Below are 22,750 nucleotides of genomic sequence, written 5' to 3' on the forward strand. Positions count from 1 at the left end.
CATTTATTTAGAATATCAAAAATAAAAGTGCTACCTCTACCACACATTACTCGAGAACACACTAGTCCGCGTACACACGGGAGCATCCATTACAGGGAGAGTGAGAAGAAGAACAAAAAGGGGTTGACACACCAGTCATGAGACGGGAGGCGCCGCCATGTGGTGATACACTGCATTACAACAGCAACTGTTACAAAATGTGAATCGCGTCATTGGCTGGACTATGGGATAAGATGGCATCGTTCTAATCCCATATGGGAGTAGCCATTCACTTACTGACTAACACTGCAAAACAGAATTGTTAAAGTTTTAATTTTAATTTCAACTCAGGTTAGATTTTTTTCTGTGCACAACGTAGATTTTTTGTGCGCATAGACGTGCGATTGTGCACCCGCGCAGTTTAGAGGGAACATTGCTCTGATCCCACACCAAACTGGAAGTTTGTGATAAAGAAACAATAGATTTTTTATAGATAATCATTGCATGTGTTCTTTATCCAACTCTCAGTGATATCAGATTAACACTTTGACCAGTTCAAACTTGAACCCTCCTCCTCTTCCTCTGTGACAGGATGCCAGTGTTGTGGTTTGTAGTAAAAGCAAAGTTTTCCCTGTCAGTCTGCAACAAACATGAGAAAAACCCATTTAAATAGTTAAGCTGGCTGATAACTGTCTATTAAGATGGACAGAAACAAATTGGTACCTCTATGATGGTCTGAGACAAAGCAAAAATTGTGGGCAAGTGGCTGAAATCAGTCAGGAAACTGCACAAATGAAAACATGAAAACATCTCAGTGTCTGTCAGACGCATTGACAGTTCTCCATGTCCAAGATTTGAGGTTTCCCTCAAATCTTGGACTTCTTTTCTTACTTAAAATGAGAGAATCTCAATATTAATTATCAATGGGTTTCATTAATTTTTTCATTGCCATCTTGTGTTGATCGTGTTGCAGATTTGTGGAAACAACTTGCATGTTTCTGTACCTGACTGTGGTTCAGCGGACAGGAAGTGAGCTGGAGGTGGTCTGATTTCTGATGAGTGACTGCATCAGTAATCAAACTGCTTTAACCACTGACTTGCTGTCAGAAACAGATCAAACTTCTCCTACTGAGACAAAGATCAACACTGTGATTGGTTCTATTCATCAGTGTGGGAGACACATTTCTGAAGTTATTCATACAGGTTGACCTGTCACGGTCTTCCTGACAACCCTACACATACAAAAAAAAAAATTGTGCGCCACGCAAAAAGTCACTGCTGAGACAATCTGAGTGCAGTGAATTCATTTTCTTGTTCAAGGAAGGGTACAAAGTGGCCCACACCTCTGCACCATGACTATCATCAGCCTGAACTGCTAATAAAAGGAAGGATGGATCCATTCTTTCATGATGTTGTTGTAGCCCTTCTGATTCAAGGTGTAAACATTGTCCTTTCATACTTTGATTATGACAATAAGTTATCGATGGTGGCCCTGAGACATCAAACGGACTGCAACTTAAAAAACAAAAAACAAAAAGACACAAGCAATAAGTCAAATGCTGCAAAAGCACACACATCACAATGGTAATAGGAAAAACGAAAACAAATAGAAAAAATGGAAATAGGAAAAAACAGATTTCTGAAAGCACAAGTGAAGTGTTTCTGGGGAGACAATAACCCAACGAACCAGTTGCAGGAACCAAAATATGCTAGGTAAGTGTGTTTTAATCTCATGATTCATATAATACCGATGATGGATTTTTAGGCTAATAGTTAGGCTAACATTCAGATTCAGATAAATCCTCTCCGTGAATCGCTACCTTATCGTGGTGGAGGGGTTTGTGTGTCCCAGGGATCATTTTATACACAATGCATGAATGTGCTTGGTTAGAGTTGATGTTCCATTCTAGAAGGTTTTAAGCTTCACTGGTGAGAGTGTCCAGATGATACATGCTGAGGGGAGATGAGAACATAGCAGGTTAATTGCATGCACGCTTACGATACACATATTAATCTAGTAGCAGGTCTGAGCAAAGGCCTAAGCGTCTTCTGCTTCAGTTTGAGACTGGCTGCAAAAGTACTCTACTTAGTGATTAATGACGAGGGTCCATTATTAGCTCTCGGAGATGGTGAGACCTGAAGTTATTACCCTAAAAGGCAAGCAATGTAGAAAAGAGAAGTTATATGTCGGTGTATGGTTATTAGAAGTGTACGTGATGTACCCTTGTCTGCACGGGTTGAACTTTTGCCCGTCTGTCACCATGTATTTTTGAACTGTATTGACGTAGGTGTGATATTTTGTCCTATAAAACCAGAACCCAGTGTATTCTTGGGAGAGCAAAAACAATCCCTATGTTGATGGTTGGTTGTTCTCCTGTGATAATAAAACTCATCATTTGATTGCACTTTTCCGGAGCCTCCGTCGTTTGTTGTCTGGTCTAAAGTTGATCGATCTCGTAACAAGGGTGCATGGGAGTTTGCCCAACCAGTCTACATGTGTTTTGTGGACTTGGAGAAGGCATTCGACCATGTCCCTCGGGGTGTCCTGTGGGAGGTGTTGCGGGAGTATGGGGTGTCTGGCCCATTGCTACGGGCCATTCGATCCCTGTACAAGCGTTGCAAGAGCTTGGTTCGCATTGCCGGCAATAAGTCTGACTCGTTCCCGGTGGGTGATGGGCTCCGCCGGGGCTGCCCTTCGTCACCGATTCTGTTCATAATTTTTATGGACAGGATTTCTAGGCCTGGCAAGTGGCGGAGGGCTTTCACTTTGGTGGCCTCAGAATCTCATCTCTGCTTTTTGCAGATGATGTGGTTCTGTTGGCTTCATCGGGTGAGGGCCTCCAGCTCGCACTGGAACGGTTCGCAGCCGAGTGTGAAGCAGCGGGTCGGGGGTGAGTTCCTGCCCCAAGTGGAGGAGTTCAAGTATCTCGGGGTCTTGTTCGCGAGTGATGGGAGAAGGCAGCCGGAGATCGACAGACGGATTGGGGCTGCAGCTGCAGTAATGCGGATGCTGCACCGGTCCGTCGTGGTGAAGAGGGAGCTGAGTGTAAAAGTGAAGCTCTCAATTTACCGGTCGATCTACGTCCCTACCCTCACCTATGGCCACGAGCTGTGGGTAGTGACCGAAAGAACGACATCGCGGATACAAGCAGCAGAAATGAGCTTCCTCCAAAGGGTGGCTGGCCTCTCCCTTAGAGATAGGGTGAGAAGTTCGGCCATCCGGGAGGGGCTCAGAGTAGAGCCACTGCTGCTCCACATCGAAAGGAGCCAGCTGAGGTGGTTCGGGCATCTGACAAGGATGCCCCCTGGGCGCCTCCTGGGTGAGGTGTTCTGGGCATGTCCCACCGGGAGGAGGCCCCGGGGCAGACCCAGGACACGCTGGAGAGATTATATCTCTCGGCTGGCCTGGGAATGCCTTGGTGTTCCCCCGGATAAGCTGGAGGAGGTGGCTGGGGAGAAGGAGGTCTGGGCCTCTCTGCTTAGGCTGCTGCCCCCGCGACCCGGCCTCGGATAAAGCGGATGAAGATCGATGGATGGATAGTTAGGCTAAGACATTTACCTCTCATCTTTTCTTTCCTCACAAAACCAATAATTCTTTTAAGTGTCTCCCAGGGCAGTTCTTAGCATATTTTGGTTCCTGCAACTGGTCCGTCGGGTTAATGTCTCTCCAGAATTACCTCAGTTATTATCACTGTGCCATGAAAGATGTCTAGTCGTTCTCCTCAGATCTATGACATCAACAAGGAATTTTGTCCCACAGAAGAGCTGCTTCCTGGATATTTTCCATTTTCAGACTGTTCTCTATCAACTCTGGAGATGGTTGTGATAATGCGAATAGATTAACAGTTTGTGAAACACTCAGACCAGCCTGCTGGCACACACAACCATCCTAAGTTCAAAGTTATCATCTTTCTTCTTGATTCAGATTCTTATCAATCAGGTTTCTTGATAATGACTAGTTACCAAAATTTATGAGCTGCTGTCATGTGACTGGGTGTTTGGTTACTGATATAAATCCTCAACCTACTGCCATGGGACTGTGCAGACAGCGGAGGTACAGCTGTACTCATAAATTTATATAACCTGGCATAACCTTTGTGCTTTTGGGGATATTTTTCAGAGAATATGAGAAAAAATAAAAAAAATCTTTTATTTCAAATGTGGTTATGTTTGCCCTATTTCAATCATGATGACATCAGAAAACACCTAAATGATGCCAATCAAAAGATTACATACCTTGGAAGTTTTGGCATGATAACACACAGGTTCACACACACAGGTCTAAATGATGATAAATTATGGTAACCATCCTTACCTGCCATCTGTTTGCTTGTTTGTGTTTATCAAAAGTCAGTGAGGTTCTGGTCTTCAGACAGACCACTGCACGTTTTTTTAGCACTGACGTTGATGAAATCAGAGACAAAGGGAGAGCAAAAGAATTATCAGAGAATTTGTAGAAGAAAGTTTAACTCTATGAAACAGTAAAATGATGTTTAAAGATATCCCACAAGTGAAAACATCAGTCAGCAATGTCCAAACTCTAAGTATGAAGTGGAAAATTAGGAATTCTGTAGAAACCAAGCCTCAGTAAGTGTAGGCCAAAAAGAAATTTCAGCCACAGCTGTCAGAAAATGTTTGGGATGAAAAGAACCCACAAATAACTTCAGCTGACATAGAGGACAAAAACTGACTGTGGCTGTGTTATGTCCCCACAAATGAGGTCTGGGGGATGGAGAACAGTAACAAACAGGTCCAGAATAAAATGAAAAGGAAACCAGACAGAGGTAGCATATAATATGGTTTTCAAGATGCACAAAAAAGAGGCACTTCAAGAAAAATGGGCTGCATGGTCGAGCCGCTAGAATAAAGTTTTGCTACATTAATGTCACAAAGCAGCTCGTTTACAAGATGCCAAACAGCTCAGTGACGAGCACAACTTTATGTGTTTTTCAGAGGTGTTTAAAAAAAACAAAAAAACAACCTAGTATTCTATGTATTTTTTTTTGTTTTGATTTGTTTGTCTGACTTTGGTAATCAATTTGTTACTAGAGATGTGACATCACTGTTTTCTATTTCTGCCAAACATGCAAGGCAGCAGAGGGGAGACTGCATGGGTTTACTACCACAGTCTAAAAATATGGATGTTACGTTAATTACTTATGTTGTTGTTGATGAAGCCTCCATATCTTCCCTCTCACTGGTGCTAACATAAAACCTATAATATAAAAATGTGACACAGCAACATCAGGATGTCAACAAGCTCTTTTTGCCATTTTGACATGTAAAAAACAAACAAACTCTGAGCTGACAGAACAAACAAAACTTTATTTACAAAGTTAACACAAACAAAGACTCGTATTATGATAACTTTTATGATAACCACCATCTGATGGGGAATAAGCTCAGAGCTGATGCTCAGTGGTCACCTCGGCAATATCATCATAGTCCTCACAGAGTCTCTCATCAGCGTTAGTTTCTGTTGCCAAGAAGATGGTGGGGTCATTTCCTGTAACATGAGGTTATTAGACATATTTAAATGAGGCAAAAGCAATTGTGCTTAGTAAATAATCAAGGATACTCAGAGAGTTACTTTTGGCTCTGTGTTGATATAAAGACACTACGAGGAGAGTGGAGATGAAGTATGGACAGATCACCACCAGGTGACAGACCAGTCTCAGCGTGGTGGAGTAAGAGGGCAAAGATATGGTCGGGGGCATGTTTGAAGAGGTGATGGGCGAGGTTGTGGTTGTAGGTCTACCTGCAGAGACTTCTGGTCAGTGAATATGTGGACAAAATAAAAGGTGAAATCAGAGTGAAGCTCCTCACCTGTGACAGTGATCCAGCTGGATGGAGACTCTCCATGACCGCTGATGTCACACTTGTAGAGGCCTTCATCAGACCTGGAAACATGCTGGATGGTCATGTGACCTGTAGGCTGCTTCCTGATGAGGGAGCCATCTTTATAGAAAGCAGCTGGGAGGTTGGAGGGAGGGGTCTTTGTTTTACATAGCAGAGTGACGTCATCTCCCTCCATCACAGGGAGGACAGGACTCTGCAGGATCACTGATCCACCTCAACACAGAGACAAACTACAGCATTTCATCCATTTACACACAGCTTCATCAACACTAACTCCACACACTCAGCTTACCAGTGACTGTCAGGTTAACCATGTTACTGATGGGACCCTCTCTGGACTCACACCAGTAAACCCCACTGTCCCATGTGAAGATGTAGCTGATGTTGCAGGAAGAACCAGCACCTTCTCCCCACCCATCTCCACACCTCTGAGTCCTCTGTTGTTTGCTTGTGTTTCTCCTCAGAGTCCATCCAGCAGAGCTGTCGTCCTCCTCACAGCTCAGAGACACAAAGTCTCCTTTAAAGAACTGAGAGCTGCTGGGACTCACAGTCAGACGAGCTGTGAAGAAGACTTTATGATATTATTTACATAAAATTGATTATTTTACTCTACTTCCTTTATACTTAGGAGGTTGAAATATTCAGTGGGCTGTAGTGATCAACTACTGTATGATTGCCATGTCATGCCACAAGAAAGGTTAAAAAAGAACTGGGCACTTAGTGAGGTTTAGTTCATGTCAGGTTTAAACTGTGACAGAAGAAGGTTACTGACCTTGGTTTGTTGTGCAGCTCAGCAGTGAGATCAGAACTAAAGAGAAATGACACTCAGGTTGATTTGAGTTTGACATTTAACAAAACAGGAGTAAAAACAAATCCACCAGACTGCGGAGAACACAGACGGGTTTTTCTGAGTTGTCCACTGATGAGCGTAGAAAGGATGAAACAGTTTTCTCTTTAATGTCCTAAACAGAGGCATGTCTGCTGGAGTAGAGTGCTGGTAACCTGTTAATATCAGCAGTGAAACAATGTAAAGAAGTACATTTACTCTGAGCTGACAGAACAAATAAAACTTTATTTACAAAGTTCACACAAACAAAGACTCGTGTTATGATGACTTTTACAATGTAAAGAATGACACAATGTAAAGAATTTATTCGAGTAGTTAATGGAAATTCTTCATACTATATTCAAGTATTTCTTTGTTTCTTTGTTTCACAGCTTTCTAGATTTCTGCATTCTGGATTCAAACATTGTACTCCACACTATTTATTTTACAGATTTCATTACTGTATGTTGTTATATTATTAGAGATAAAGTTACTGGGCAGTCTCTATTTCATTGAAACATTTGTGTACCAGGCAGGATAAGGATCCAGATGCTGGACTCACAAGACAGGAAATGAACTCAAAATAGTTTTAACGCTGAATTTGTTTAAAATACAAAATGGCAAAACAGGCAGTTCTGGAGCCAGGAGTACAAAACTAGAAATCTAAATACAGAACCAAAATACAAAGTAAGTAAGTTAGTAAGTAAAATTTATTTATATAGCACTTTTCACAGATAAAAAAAATCGCAAAGTGCAATAAAACAATAAAAACAACGTAAGAGGAAATTAATAAAATGCTTTTCTAAATAAAAATGTCTTCAGCTGTTTTTTAAAAGAATCAATGGAGTCTGTGCAGCGTAGGTACAATGGAAGAGAATTCCGCAACCATGGTGCCACCGTCTGAAAGGCCCGATCACCACGAGTTTTAAAACGAGTGCGCGGTACCACCAGCAGTCTCTGATCTAATGACCTTAAAGCTTGAGAGGATGAATGTGGTTTCAGCAGGTCAGATAAATATTGAGGAGCTTGTAGGGCCCCAAAGGCCCCACGTAAAAGACCAAGACTGGTCTTGAGACACCCAACTCTAATTTTTATAGCGCTTAATAATTTGGCCTAGGTGGAATATATAAAGTAGAAAGAGAATTGGACCCAGGACAGATCCCTGAGGAACCCCATAAGGCAAAACTGTTAAGTCTGACATCACATGATTCATGCAAACAGTAAAAGATCTCTCAGACAAATATGACATAAACCATTTTAAAACAACACCAGTAATCCCAAACAAGTTCTTGAGTCTGTTTATCATGATACTGTGATCTACAGTGTCAAAAGTAGAGCTGAGATCCAACAGGACCAGCACTGTATATTCTCCAGAGTCTGCTGCCATCAAGATATCACTAGATACTCTAAGTAAGGCCGTTTCAGTGGGATGCAATTTACGAAAACCAGACTGGAAAGTGTCCATAACAGCATTTTTATCCAGGGAATAGTTAAGTTGTTCTACTACTACTTTTTCTAAAATCTTCGATATAAAAGGTAATTTGGTTATTGGCCTATAACTGTTAGGAAGAGATGGATCCATCTGGGGTTTCTTTAATATTGTCTCAACAACAGCTTGTTTAAAGAAATTGGGGACTGAGCCAGTATGAAGAGAAGTATTTATCATTTCCACAATACAGGGGCCAATGGAATCAAACACACTAGTGAAAAGTGAAGATGGAAGGACATCAAGGGGGCTTGAAGTCTGTTTTATACGACAAAGCAGGACTCTGATGTCTTGTAATGTAACAGGAGTAAAAGAGAACCAAGTATCAGAGGAGAGAAAATTGTAAATTTGATATTGAGAAGATGATGGAGAGATATTAGACCTGATGGCAGTGACCTTATTTGTGAAGTAGTTCATAAACTCATTGCATTCAGAGGTTGAGTGCACTGATGCACAAGGAGCATCAGGAGAAACAATAGCCAGAGGCTCCAAATAAAACGACAAGTTAAAATTTATGCAGCTATGGTCACTCACATGGACATCTTCCACACGAATGTCATTTATATTTAAACCCAAGGAGAAAACAAGATCCAATGTGTGACCCTTTATATGTGTGGGACCAGAAACATGCTGCCTAAAGTTAAAAGACTCTGTGATAGTCAGCAGCCATGTTACAGGATGCATCATCAATATGAAGGTTAAAATCTCCCAACATTACCACCTTCTCTAATTTAATAATGGATGACAAGAGGTCGTTAAATTCAGTTAGAAAGACTTCGGCAGCTCCAGGAGGTCAGTAGAGTAAAATACAATAAAAGGTGTGCAAAGAGCCGACCTTAATCATTTGCAGCTCAAATGAAGTGAAGGAATCTGAATTCATCAGTCTGCATGTGAATCTGTCCTGGTTCACAACAGCGAGTCCTCCGCCACGTCCCGAAAGACGTGGAGTTCCAATGACGGAGCAGCCAGTCGAACAAATTTCCTTCAGATGTATATAATCCATGTTTTGTTGCCACGTCTCAGTTAAACCCATGAAGTTGAGAGATTCCTTTATAAAAAGATCGTTTAAAATAAACGATTTGTTTGTGATTGAGCGAGTGTTGAGCAGGGCAAACCTGATTGTTGGTGCACTCTACAGCTGACTGCAGTGCCACTTGAATTAAACACCTGTGCACCTCTACACCTGGGCGGTGACTTCAGGGCTAACTGAAGCTAATATCCATGGTAGTACATCACCTCTGCCATCAAAACGACTGTCGGATGACAGACACAAGGTGAGCATGCAGCCATCAGACCATAGATTCCGGGCTTGGAACTGAAGTGTAGCGTCGGCACCCGGTGACAGTAGCTGAATTGGTTGTAGGCACTGGGAATATTCCTACATCCAACAAGCTAATCTTTGGTACCTTCTCAGTCGCACTTGGACACCGGCCCTGGTTCCCCTCCTTCTTTTCTTCGTGTTGAATCCCACCGATATGTATGGTACTGTGCACTCAGGTGAGGAACACACAAAAGGTGGAGGGAAAAATTTCCTGTAACTGTCCCAGCTGTCAAAGTAGCTCTCCATTGAGTCTTTAATATACAACAGTGTGCCCCGAACATAAATATTGGTGGCAGAGACAAAATGAAGACACAAAACGGTAAAATTAATATTGCAAGCGACAATAGCGGTCAATATAAAACTATACCAGCGAGCTGTACTAGCGGCACAGGCGGCGAAGCCAAACACAGGCGCCATCTTGCCGACAGACACAAAAAGCTGAGAAAATCTGAACATCCCAAAATTTCAAAACCCTGAGTCCCAGATACAGGCACCATGACACTATTATATCTTGAGGAATTAAATTTTTGAAAAGTAAAATGTTTGTACTAATACTTTCTAATATTTGCAAAAGTAAAGTGTTTAAAACTTATTTTACCACTTTCTGAAGTAGTTTAACACAAATAGTATTTAAACCTTAAACTTTGAATGTCGTGCATCTGTATGAGGGCTGGACAAAAAAATGTTAATCAATGTATTCATGTCAGTTTTCTGCACTGTATTTATTTGTTATAAAATATTCTGATATCCTTGTTGACCCTCTTCCTTCTTCTTAGTGTTCTTGATCAAAACTCATCTTAGCCCTCCTATTCTAATCCAACCTGAATGTTTGTGATGAAGAAAAAACAGATTTTCATAGATAATCATTACAGTGTACTTACTGAGCAGCCACAGCAGAGATGTGTTCATCATTCTACTCTCGATATCAGGTCAACAGTTTGACCAGTTCACAGTCATTTAAAGTCAAACCCTCCTCCTCTTCCTCTGTGACAGGATGCCAGTGTTGTGGTTTTTAGTGGAAGGTTTCTTTGTCTGACTGCAACAACGAGAGAGAGAAAAAGCTTTAAAAATGGTAAAACTGACTAATGACTATAGACATGAGCCCCAGCAAAATTAGCAGACATTAAGGGGAACATGGGTACCTCTGAGATGCCTTCACTGACTTAAAAAAAACCTAACATTGTGAGTGGCTGAAATCGGTCAGGAAACCACACACACAACCCCCCCCCCCTTCCCCCTCCCAAAAAAAAGAAAAATTTAAAAAATTTAAAAAACATGTAAATAACAAAAGAATTATATTTAAAGATCACCCACATGGCGCCTTCACTGACAGGATGGTGTCTTTGTCATTATAGAGCAAACTATTCTTATCTCAAAAAGGATTTATTTACTTTTTATCTTAAATGTTGGTTGTGTTGCTGATTCGTGGAAATACCTCGCATCTTCCTGTAGCTGACCACAGTTCAGCTGAGAGGAAGTGAGTTGGAGGTGGTGCGAATGCTGTTTGACTGATTGCATCTCTCTGCTTTAACCACTGATATGCTGTCACGCCTGAAAGGCTTCATGCAGATTGACCACCAATGACTTCTTGAAAACACTACCCCCAAAAAACTGTGAGCCTCCATAAAGTCGCAAAACTCACTCCTACCATCACATATGTCCATAATGCACTGAGCATTAACAACACTCGCAAAGCTGTTGGCCCTGACAACATTCCTGAATGTGTGCTTCAAGGATGTGCTGAGCAGCTAGAGGTCTTTACCAATATCTTTAACCTGTTAACCATTATGTGTCCTCCAGTTGCCTCGTTAACGTTCGTTCACCTTCTTGCTGTGTGTCTCCCATTGTCTTCCCATAATATTAGAATTCTCCCAGTTTAGTTTTGATATTATTTTGTATTACTTCTGAGCCTGCAACAAAAACAATGTTTTTGAGTTCATGTTTTGCCTCTTTGGGTCCTCTTCCCTGCCTGCACACAGTCGTTCAATGACAGAACAGCACGACCACAAGCACTGGAGAACACACTATGGCTGTGTCCCAATTTAGCAACCGCACACTTGGAGTACGCATTTTGAGACCTATTACGTCACAGCGACACGACAACAGATGTCCCAATCCGAAGTGTATTCCAAATGCGCCGTCCCCAAATATCAAGCGTGGTCCGTGTCGCTACCCGATCCGTACCGGAAACCCGATCGGTACCCCGCATGCGCAAATCTTACGTCACTTCCTCTCTTTGCCAACATTGCGACATTCAATATATTTGAATGATACGGTTAGTGCCCAGTTAGCTCCTAGCATTTCTCAACAGCTCTGCCTCCTTTTTCGACTACTGGGACATTTAAACAATGGATAATCTGTATACAAACAAATTCACGCTTTTCTCCTCAATATAGAGTGTTCCCCGATTGAACAACAGCGCCGTAAAATAAGAAGAATGGCGCCTAATTACAGAGTTAATAATACAGACTTTGTAATATGTCATGTAAAGATTCAACAACCAGATGAAGTGTTTACTGACAATTGACAGTGATAGTGAACATCATCATCACTATACCAACAATCCTCTCCACACAGACAAGCATAAACACACTCGACTATCACTAAATCAAATTTAATACACGTTTGTAATGACGCTAATTCAGTTTACAATAGGGTTCATTCGCTCGGTCAGCAGGTGGCGGTATCCTCATACACTGGGGAGTAAACTGCCATTAAATGAACAGAAGAAGAAGAAAACCCCTGCACATGCGCAGTAAGGATCGGGGATGTTGTGTTTACATACACTGCTAAGATGGTGAAGGGTTGCTTACAAGGGGGACTGAATATGAACATATACTCAGTTACCAGTAGGGGGCTCTGTGACTAAGAATGATGGAAGGAGAGAAGAAGTGAAGTGTATGGTGAGATGTAAAATGGCGAGCTACTGCTGAATATATACGTTCCATTACAAACCAAGCCGTCTCCGTTCTTCTGTCGAAACACCACAAATTGGCGACGAGGATGAGTGCATCAGTTCCGAGTCCACCATCTTTTCTTCCACATGTGGGTGAGCCGCCGATTCCATTTACTACATGGCGGAAAATATTCGACAATTACATGCTAGTAATCAATGGGAGACGCATGGCCGGATGCTAGGAAACGCGCTGTTTTGCTACACTGCTTGGGCCCGGAGGGACAGCGGTTATTCTACACATTACCGGAGCAAGGTGATACATATGCTGACGCCATGAGCGCACTGGAGAAGCACTTTGTGCCGAAAGTGAATGTCGTGGCGTGCCGTCATACATTCAGACAGCGTATGCAACGAGCGGATGAGACTGTTTCTCAGTATGTGGTGGCTCTGAGAGCGTTAGCTTCATCTTGTAACTTTGGACAAATGGAAAGTGAAATGATAAGAGATCAGTTGATCTCCAATGCTCATCTCAGCGTTGTGAAAGACAAACTGTTACTGGAGGATGAACTCACACTGGATAAGGCTCTAACTATTGCGAGCCAGGTAGAAGCAGCAGTCAAAAACGCTACTCTACTCTCCACACCCGGCTCGTGTCCGACCGCGCCTGTTCAGACAGTCGACGCGGCAAATTCCCACTCTCACCAGAGGAGAGGACCTCGCCCCGCTAAAGGCTGCACTCCAGACCAACGCAAACGGGGAGGTTCAAAGCAGCAGCAGCGGAAGTGCTTCAGGTGTGGTTCTCACAAGCACTTAGCTAATGATAAAAAACTGCCCGGCTGCTTCTTCAAAATGCAATAACTGCGGGAAAAAGGGACATTTTGCCAAGGTATGTAAGTCGTCAGTCAGTGAAGTGAGAGAAGTAGTGGTTCCAGAATTGGCAGTACTGTGCGTGCAAGATGCTAAAATGATGGCAGCTATTCAAGATAAGCTTACCTGCACTGTCGACATTGAAACTGTACAAGGTGGCTCTAAGACAGTAGAGCTGATAGTAGACACTGGAGCTTCTGTGTCTATTCTGCCAGAAACTATCTACAGACAGTATTTTGCAGACTGTTCACTGGTGCGACCTAAAGTCAAACTAGTTACTTATGCTAAAGATGAGTTGGCTGTGATGGGTTGTCTGCCTGCATCAGTTGCACTGCATGCACAGAATGAAAAAGTTCCTGCTTCCTTCTACATTGTCAAAGCTGGTTCCCCGCTATTAGGCCTCGACCTCATTAGAGCACTGAACGTCTGCATCATCGGAGGCAAAGTGGACCGCATTCAGGATGAAACTGCAGATGATCCGGATTCGTCTAACCAGAAGTCTGCTGTGTACAATGTTGATCCTATTCCACCAGCTCAACTTGGATGTGTTAAAGGGTTCATCCATAAAGTACAGGTAAACAACAATGTGCGGCCTGTACGCCAAAAGCTGAGACGCCTGCCATTAAGTGTACGTACAGAGGTGTCAGCAGAACTCTCTCGCTTACTCAAAGCTGGCATAATTGAAAGGATCGATGCAGCTGAGTGGGTGAGTCCTTTGGTCGAGGCCAGAAAGCGAAAAAAGGAGTTGAGACTGTGTGTTGACCTTCGTGAACCCAATAAGAGCATTATTGCTGACTGCCATCCTTTTCCTCATATGGAGGATCTGTTTTCTGACTTAGCAGGTGCCACTCACTACAGCCAGATTGACCTCAGCTCAGCATACCACCAATTACCTTTGCATCCGGAGAGCCGCAAGCTGACTGCTTTCATCACTCATGAGGGACTGTTCCAGTTCACGCGTGTCCCATTTGGCCTAGCATCAGCACCTTCGGCGTTCCAGAAAATGATGCAAATGGTCCTGAAAGATCTGCCTGGTGTTCGCAACTACTTGGATGACATCATCGTCTACGGAACATCAAAGGAGGTGCATGATACACGCCTGCAAGCTGTTCTCCAACGTCTCAGAGATGTTGGCCTGCAGATTAATGCTGGGAAAAGTTCCTTCTGCCAGTCACACATCACATTCCTGGGCCATGTAATCTCAAAGGAAGGCCTACGTCCAAGCCAACATCACCTTACTGCTATTGCCGAGGCTCCTGCTCCAAAGGATATGGCTGCGTTGCGCTCGTTCCTGGGTTTGTCATCCTGGTTCAGTAAATTCATTCCAGATTATGCTACACTGGTGGAGCCACTGCGACAGTTGCTGAAAACAGACATGAAAGTTGAACTCCAGTGGAACGAGGCAGCACATGAGCGCTTCAGTAACCTGAAAAAACTCCTTCTGGAAAGTCCCGCACTTGCCGTCTATGACCCTGACTTCCCTGCTTTTATCACCACAGACGCATCAGACTATGGGCTAGGCACTGTGTTGACACAGTTACACCCAGATCAAGTGGAGCGGGTTGTGGCGTTCGCCTCCCGAACATTGTCTCCTGCTGAAAGAAAGTACTCCACCATAGAAAAGGAGGCATTAGCCTGTGTCTGGGCGGTGGAAAGGTGGCGTACATATGTATGGGGCCGCAGATTCACGCTTCGTACTGACCACCAAGCTCTTACTACCCTTCTCAGCACCAAAGGTATGAACAGAGCGGGCATGAGAATCGCACGATGGTCTGCAAGGTTGATGTGTTTTCAGTATGATGTGCAGTACCGTCCTGGTGTTCAGAATGTCATCGCAGACTGCCTCTCACGGGTTCCCCTGACGTACTCCAGCACTGACATTGATGCTGTAAAAGACCTTCTCTTGGAGATAGCTGAAGTTTCTCCTCTCTTGACAGCGACACCGCTGATGGATTTTAAAGCTGAATGTGAGGACTGCCCTGACCTTTCTCTGCTGCGACAGGTTGTCCGCTCAGGCTGGCCTAAGGTGAAAAGGTCTCTCCCACCTGAGATGCAGCCGTATTTCCTGGTGCGACATGAACTTGCTGTGGAATCACCGTTGGTTTTCCGGGGGACACGTCTGGTGGTCCCAAGGTCCCTGCGGGAAAAGGTGATATGTCTCGCACACGAAGGTCACCAGGGCATAGTTCGCACAAAGCAGCGGCTCAGAGAGCTTTACTGGTGGCCATGCATGGATACTCAAGTCCATGCGATTCTGTCATCGTGCTCAGTCTGTCAATTGTGTGACAAAACGGCCAAAACTGCTCCTACTCCCTTACAGCCGGTTCAGTTTCCAGATGGTCCCTTTCAGCATGTGGCCGTTGACATTGTTGGACCTTTTGACCGCGGGTCGCAGGACTGCAGGTTTGCCATCACACTGGTCGATTACTTCAGCAAATGGCCAGAAGTAGCCTTTACTTCATCAGCTACTACAGACACTGTGATTAGGTTCTTGTCTTCAGTTTTTGCACGGGAGGGAAACCCTTGTGAGCTTACCACAGATAATGGACCACAATTGACTTCATCTGCCTTTGCTGATTTCCTGAAGGAAAGGGGCATCAAGCACATCAGAACAAGTGTGTATCACCCTCAAGCGAACGGGTGTGTTGAAAGATTCAACAGAGTGCTGAAGGACTGTGTTCAGGCTGCACAGGTGTCCCAGAAGCTGTGGAAGCCCACCGTGACAGAGATGCTACAGAATTACCGTGCTACAGCTCATGCAACGACTGGAGCAGCTCCGTTCCAGCTTCTCAGAGGGAGACCCATGAGAACAAAGCTAAATGTCCTGCCGTTTCCCAAAGACACAGGACAGTATGACCAATGCAGGGCCAGAGTCTCTCACCAGCAACGTAAGAGTAAACGCTACACTGATGCAAAGAGGGGGGCACAACCTCCCCAGCTTGTGGTCGGTGACAGGGTGCGGATACGTAAACCTTTCCGAGTGGGGAAGGGAGAGAGACAGTTCACTGATCCACTGTCAGTGCAGCAACAGACTGGACTGAGCACCTTCATCTTGAGTGATGGAAAGAGATGGAATGCAGCCCGTCTCTCACTCTGCCGCGCAGAGAATGCTGAGCCGTTGCAGGCTGGTGACGAGGTTGAAAATAACACAAGAGAAACTCCTAAAAGACCTTATGTTCCTAACAGACCGAGACAGTTACCAGCTTGGACCAAGGATTATGTTATGAAATGAGTTTAAAAAAAAAAAAATGAAAAGAAAAAAAAAGTGAAAAAAAAAACACGCTTGAGCTGTTGGGTGCTAATGTTAAGTTCCATACTGCTAGTTCTGAGGTCCAAGTATAATAGAGGATTGATTTACTGTGATTTATTTGTGAGTTTTGTGACTTAAGGTTGTTAAGTTACTACAGTAACCTTAACGGTACAAGTATTCATTATAAAGGACGATTTAGGCACCATAACAAGATTGTATGTTAAGATCACGGGTATAGTTCAAACACCCAGTAATGTTATAAGTGAAATAGGTATTGAAAATGCTGTCTGGTTGCAAAGTTTACTACTGATAATGTTCTGTGCAAATAGTAATGTTGCCATGCTAAGTAAGTAATACTGAGGTAGTAGAATTCTGTGAGAATGAGGAGAGATGTTGTGTTTACATACACTGCTAAGATGGTGAAGGGTTGCTTACAAGGGGGACTGAATATGAACATATACTCAGTTACCAGTAGGGGGCTCTGTGACTAAGAATGATGGAAGGAGAGAAGAAGTGAAGTGTATGGTGAGATGTAAAATGGCGAGCTACTGCTGAATATATACGTTCCATTACAAACCAAGCCGTCTCCGTTCTTCTGTCGAAACACCACAGGGGAGTCCTGATCCATAACTATCTTTTTATTTTTTGTTTTTGTCTTCATCAGTGGTTCCCAAACTTTTTTTGCTGGGCCCCCCTTTTTTTTACAAGAAAAATGTTCAGGAGTAGTTAGTCATTACAATAGGTGTTTGTGAACTAAAAATCAAGAATGTGGGATACTGTTTGTCCGTGATTTGGAGAGCCCAGCACGTGCTCCCAACGAAGGGAAAATGAATTCTGCAGGGGAGACCTACCTCGGCACTTGTGCAGGTGAAACCAAAGGGCAGATATGCTTCACCATATTTTCTAGTCTTTGGCTTAGAATGAAGTTAGTTTGGAAACATATTCAGCGATGCTTCATCTCCTGCTTTGCGTTTCTGTGGGCGCTCCATGCTGCCAGTGTCCAAGCATTTTGTTTTTTTTCCTTTTCATACCACGCCCGCCCTGTCATGGCTCTGCGCCCCCTCTAGGGCTCCACACTTTGGGAAGGTCTGCACTAACATGAGACAAGACCTTCAAAGTAAAACAGGAAACCCAGACTGAACTCAGAGGCACAATACTGACACAAAAGCAAAGCCCAAGAACTAACCAAGAAACATCAAGAAATAAAAGATTAATAATACAAAACAGAAAACACTGGTTCACCAACCCAGGACTGTGACACTCCTATGAAACTATTCAAATGAACAAACAGAATAAGTGTTTAAGTTGTAATACAATAAAATTAAAATACTTTAGCATAAGTAATCTGCCATCACATTTTTAAGCAAATTCATGTTGGTTTGCTTTATAAACTGTATGAATTCGCCTTCAGCTCATCACATTTTCCTTTGAGGCTCCATGAAATGTGATGAGATTTTATATCTCAAATAACTTTTTTTATCTGACCATTCAACTGTGACCCAAGACTCAAATTTTTAATACGATTAAGGTATCTGTCAGGTTTTGTATTGTTGATTGTCATTTATGCTTAGAAATATCTACTTATATATGCTTAGAGTTTTATAATTAGTTGTAGATTGGTATAGGTTTGATCCTTGATAGTCTGCAAACTTTGTGTGCATTAGAGAGCACTCTGGGAGCATGGGAGAGGTCGTACCTTCTCTTATTGTTTTATGGTAGGATAAAAGTGGCTATATCTGTTTTAGGCTAAGTGCCTTTTGTTTAGATGAACTGCTGGACTTCCAGACCAGCAGGGTTAGGGAAGTCTTTATGGGGTCACACTCTGAACCCCCCCCCCCCCCCCCCCCCCCACACACACACACACACACACACACACAAAGGCAAGGTACTCTTTGTGTGTATGTAGACGTCGTATGTTAATGAACCTATGCATATTCATGTAACCTCAATAAAAGAGCAGTGTTACGGGGGAGTGGACGAGAGCAACTGGGGTCAAGCGAAGGAACGGCGCCCGTCCGGTTCTCTCCCGTGCACGAGAAAATGAAGAACTTTGCCAACTCGTGTCTTGCTTGCTGTGTAATTATATTGTCTTCAACGTTCCAGTGAATAGGTTCAAGCTACAAACCTATCAGTATCTAATGGCAGATTTGCTCATGCTGTGCTTTATTTGCGTTTGAAGCCTGACAAATTTATCTAGTTTGAAATTTTCCGTTTATTATAGAAGTGATATTCACTGCACAGGGTGAAAGACATGGAGACAAACTACACCACTAAGGAGTTAAAAACCCTCACTCAGCAGATCTTTAGACACTAAGTGGTAAAAAACAAAGTCCTAAATGAGGCTTCATATTAGTTCTCAGATAAGCAATGCCCTTCCTGTAAATCACAGGTATCTCAAGCTTATAGTAAATCTGAACATTGACCTGCTTTAACTGGTCAAGATCTGTGAGACGTGTAGGCCGAATGTTTGAGGACTCAAATGTGGATGTGTAGAGACACAGTGTGTTTCACAAAAAGCAAATTATTTTAGGCTGATGGCAAACATGCAAAGAGATGAGACAGAGGAAGAAAAACTAAAGTGAAAGCACAATTACCACAAACCTTTAAAGTAATGGCAGAAAAGTAAAGATACAACAAGGAAAATAATAAAAGCACACCTCTGGTTTAGCCAGAGGCCAGTGTCAGCGAAGGCAACGGGACAGATCTGGTAGCTTGGTCAAAGTCTGCTGGCAGGGGTAAAGATGCCCTGGACATGAAATTGGAGGAGATGGAGATGCACAGGTGGAGGGAGTCAGAACTAGATGGTGCCAAACTCTTGGACTTAGGTCTATATACAGATGTTGCAGGGGACACTGGATAGAGCTCAGGTCATGTAGGGTCTTGAGGCTCAGGTGGCTCGAGCAGCACTGAAGGCTCTGGAGCTGATTTGAGGGATGCTTGAAGCTAAGGCAGCTGGGGTAGAACTGGCTGGTCAGTGCTCACAGCTGACTCCTGGCAGCTTGGGCTTTGCTGCAGGACACGCAGACCTCTATGAAAGCTGAATGAAGCTGTGGTTGGGATCCAGTAGGCCTCACTGTTAGGTATTTTAGTACCATGGGAGCATTTACTGGATATTGTTTTATAGTGACATTATGCAGGAAAACTCTGTCATTCAATAAGGCCCCTTTGTTTTAGTTATTTTTCTCTTTGACCCAAGAATTGATGTGTGAGAATCACAGGCTGGTACAAGGTTGAAATACCACAGAGATCACTCCCTCAGCTACATTAGTTTCTTAATCTTTTAGACGCCTGTTGAAGGCCAAATGGTTTGTTTCAGATTTCACTAATGTAAGAACTCTTCGTTTTGTGCCTTGAAAATATGTCGCTGAGATAATCACAATTGTAGCTGAACTAATAAACTACACAAAGGATGCTTCTTCACCCAAGGGCAGGAAGACGCTGCCTTATCTTGGTCTGTACTGGTTTAAACTGATAATCTGCTGTCTCATGAATTTTACCCTCTATATAAACTGTTGTACTTGTGAATAAAGTTGAGTCACTTTGGGAAGACAATCTAAAGCAGTCTCTGTTTTCTTGTTCTCCCAAGCTGCTCCCGAGCTGCTCGTACTAACACGCTGAATGGCATGCTTGAATATTACTTGAGAATATATTTGACTGTGTTACAGACTAAGGGACATTCTCTGCTGATAGGTGAAGGTACATTCTCTGCTGATAGACGTCCACGCCTCGGAGGAAGCCGATCCACGGAGTAGGCCCTGGAAACAGTTTCCTTCAATTTTGGTGTCAGAAGTGGGATCCTGACGAAGGTAGGCACTTGTCTTTTTATTTTATAAGACTGTGTTATGCCTTTCTCAGTGATCCACATAGAAACGGGATACGCTGACGAGGCCTTCTTCAGTGGCCCACATAGTAACAAGTGGGATACACTGAGGAGCCTTATTTAGTGGCCCACATAGAAACACAGGAAGTTGCCTGTTGTTTTGTAAATAAAAGCAGAAAGGACACAGGAAGTTGCCTGCTGTCATAAACTAAGAAGTTGCTCACCAGCAGAAAGGACACAGGAAGTTGCCTGGGGTCATAAAACGAGAAGTTGCTCGTTAAAAAGTGAGAAGTTGCTCACTAAAAACATAAAATTGCTAGCAAAAAAAAATCAAGTAACCTCAGGTGTGCCACAGCAAAAATAGAAACTAACTTAAATCCTTCAAAGCGTCTAAACCCCTCTGGAAATCACTGACCATGGGTCAGAATAATTCAAAGACCTTAGACGGGTCCGATAAAAACTCAAAATTAACTGTAAAACCGAAAAAAAATAAAATATAAAATCACAAATAGCGGCTCAGTACGACTCCCACTTCCGGTTACGTTTAACCCACGCTCGCGAATCAATGAAGACTTCCATGATTACGTATCCAGAACATGCGGAAGTGCTTACGTGACTGATTTCGTCTCGAACTTAAGAACTATAACTTTAATGCATCCTAATGTATTTCCGGAGCCCTATCCCGAACGATTATCGCCAGAAAACAGGTCAGTAGAAATGTTAAATACTATTTGTGATAAGGAAAGTAGGCTGATTAAAAAGTCCTGTAAAAAATATATGATAGAATGTCGTGATGTGACCAATCGCATGCTACCACTATGGAAAAAAGGACCCGAGCCAGACGTAAATGCTTTAAATCACGCCAGTGTAGGCTCTAGTAAATCCACTGCAGAAAAAACTAGCCTTATATGCCCATCCGTTCAACCTACGGCTCCGCCGCCTTATGATGAAAAAACAGAATTAATAGCTGCTGCGGCGGCTGCACGTCACCAGCGCGTATATCCTGATTTAACAGCAGAATCCCAAAGGAGTGAGGAAGGCACTAAAATGACACCTAAATCAGAAGAAGATGACTGGTTTAACCTAGATCAAAGACAGGAACGAGAATACACTGAACGAGAAAGAGAGTTACAGGAACATAAAAAGCAAACAAAACAGTTAATGACAGAGTGTGAGGAAATCATGAAAGATCCTTTAACTGAACGTACGGAAGCTGAACTGCAGGAAGCCGTTTCCGTCATAGATAATCATGTTCAGCGCCACACTAGAGTAGCGAATGGTTTGACTGTGCCAAAAACAATAACTAACACCAGAAATTTAATAAGGAACTACTTAAAGCAGAAAAAAGAGGAAAAAACTCAAGAGGGCCCCCACAAAAACACCCGTTATAAAGAAAAGCAGGGATCACAATTTAATGACGTCAGCACCTCCCTCCCGTTCATGATAATAGGGGACATGTGTTGCATTCAACCCCCTAAAATTTCAGAGTTAGCAGCAACCATTAAAGAACTTCCCGATCCTCTACAAAATCCTACAGCCTTTGTTTCTGCATTACAGAGAAGTACCAGATACCACCACTTGGGTGGGCCTGACTATAGATATATATTATGTCAACGAATCCCAGGTGTGACTGAATCTCAGCTTATTGAAGAAGTAGAGGAACTAGACCCTAAAAACGACCAAGCAGCCAACACCACCTCGTTTTTGTGGATAAATGATGACAAAATCACAGCTTTTTTTCAAAATCTAAAGAGATTTCTGCTCACAATGTCTAGAGATAAAATTGATTTAAATGCAGTAACCATGTGTAAGCAAAAGCCAGATGAATCCATTCTAGTGTTTATGAAACGTTTCACACACTGCTGGACTAATGAGGCATGCATGCCTGAAGGAGGAAATGATCAGATTTTCATAACAACATTCTTAAACAATATTCATCCAGAATGTTCACAACTATTGAAGCTGACTGCCACTGATAATCTCTATGACATGAAAATAAAGAACTTTATCACACTTGTCAAAACAAAAGCTGGTGCAGATCTTTTCCCCAACAGCACGAAGGCTAAAAGTGTTAAGATGATGTTGAACTTTGATGTTGAAGGCTCAGAGGAAAGTGAAAAAATGATGTATGCAGGGGCCCCGTCCCCTCAACAAGCGCAGCAGGGAGATTTCAGAAGGAGAGATAGGAGTGGAGACGTATGTTTTTATTGTGGAATAATAGGACACTGGAGGAGGGAATGCAAATCAGCAGCAGGTAGATCTCAACCACAAAACACAGGACCAGCTCCTGCCACTAGGCGTCAGCAGAGCTCTTACAGACAAGGTAACTGGCAACGCAGACAGGAATCACATCAAAGAAACGGCCCCTTTGCACTTAGGCAGCAACCTTATAATCCACATTTTAATCCCCACCCATATGATAACGAAAGACTGGACCGACAATAGG

The 22,750-nt window shown here is 43.0% G+C and overlaps 1 protein-coding gene across 1 annotated transcript in view; it reads right to left on the bottom strand.

The window, feature by feature from the left end:
- Nucleotides 1-5,381: 5,381 nt before the first annotated feature.
- LOC146578743 (low affinity immunoglobulin gamma Fc region receptor III-like) overlaps nucleotides 5,382-22,750 on the bottom strand; it is a 72,312-nt gene continuing 54,943 nt past the window's right edge. The window contains exons 8-9 of the mRNA XM_085268948.1: nucleotides 5,558-5,737; nucleotides 5,382-5,455 (exon numbers count right to left, since the gene is read on the bottom strand). Coding sequence (XP_085125074.1) covers nucleotides 5,382-5,455; nucleotides 5,558-5,737 — 254 coding nt within the window. The remainder of the gene's footprint in view (nucleotides 5,456-5,557; nucleotides 5,738-22,750) is intronic.

The sequence above is a fragment of the Mchenga conophoros genome, linkage group LG3 (assembly GCF_057382185.1).
Source record: "Mchenga conophoros isolate Kocher_MC1m ecotype Shallow Benthic linkage group LG3, M_conophoros_male_GT1.1, whole genome shotgun sequence".
NCBI classification, from domain to species: domain Eukaryota; kingdom Metazoa; phylum Chordata; class Actinopteri; order Cichliformes; family Cichlidae; genus Mchenga; species Mchenga conophoros.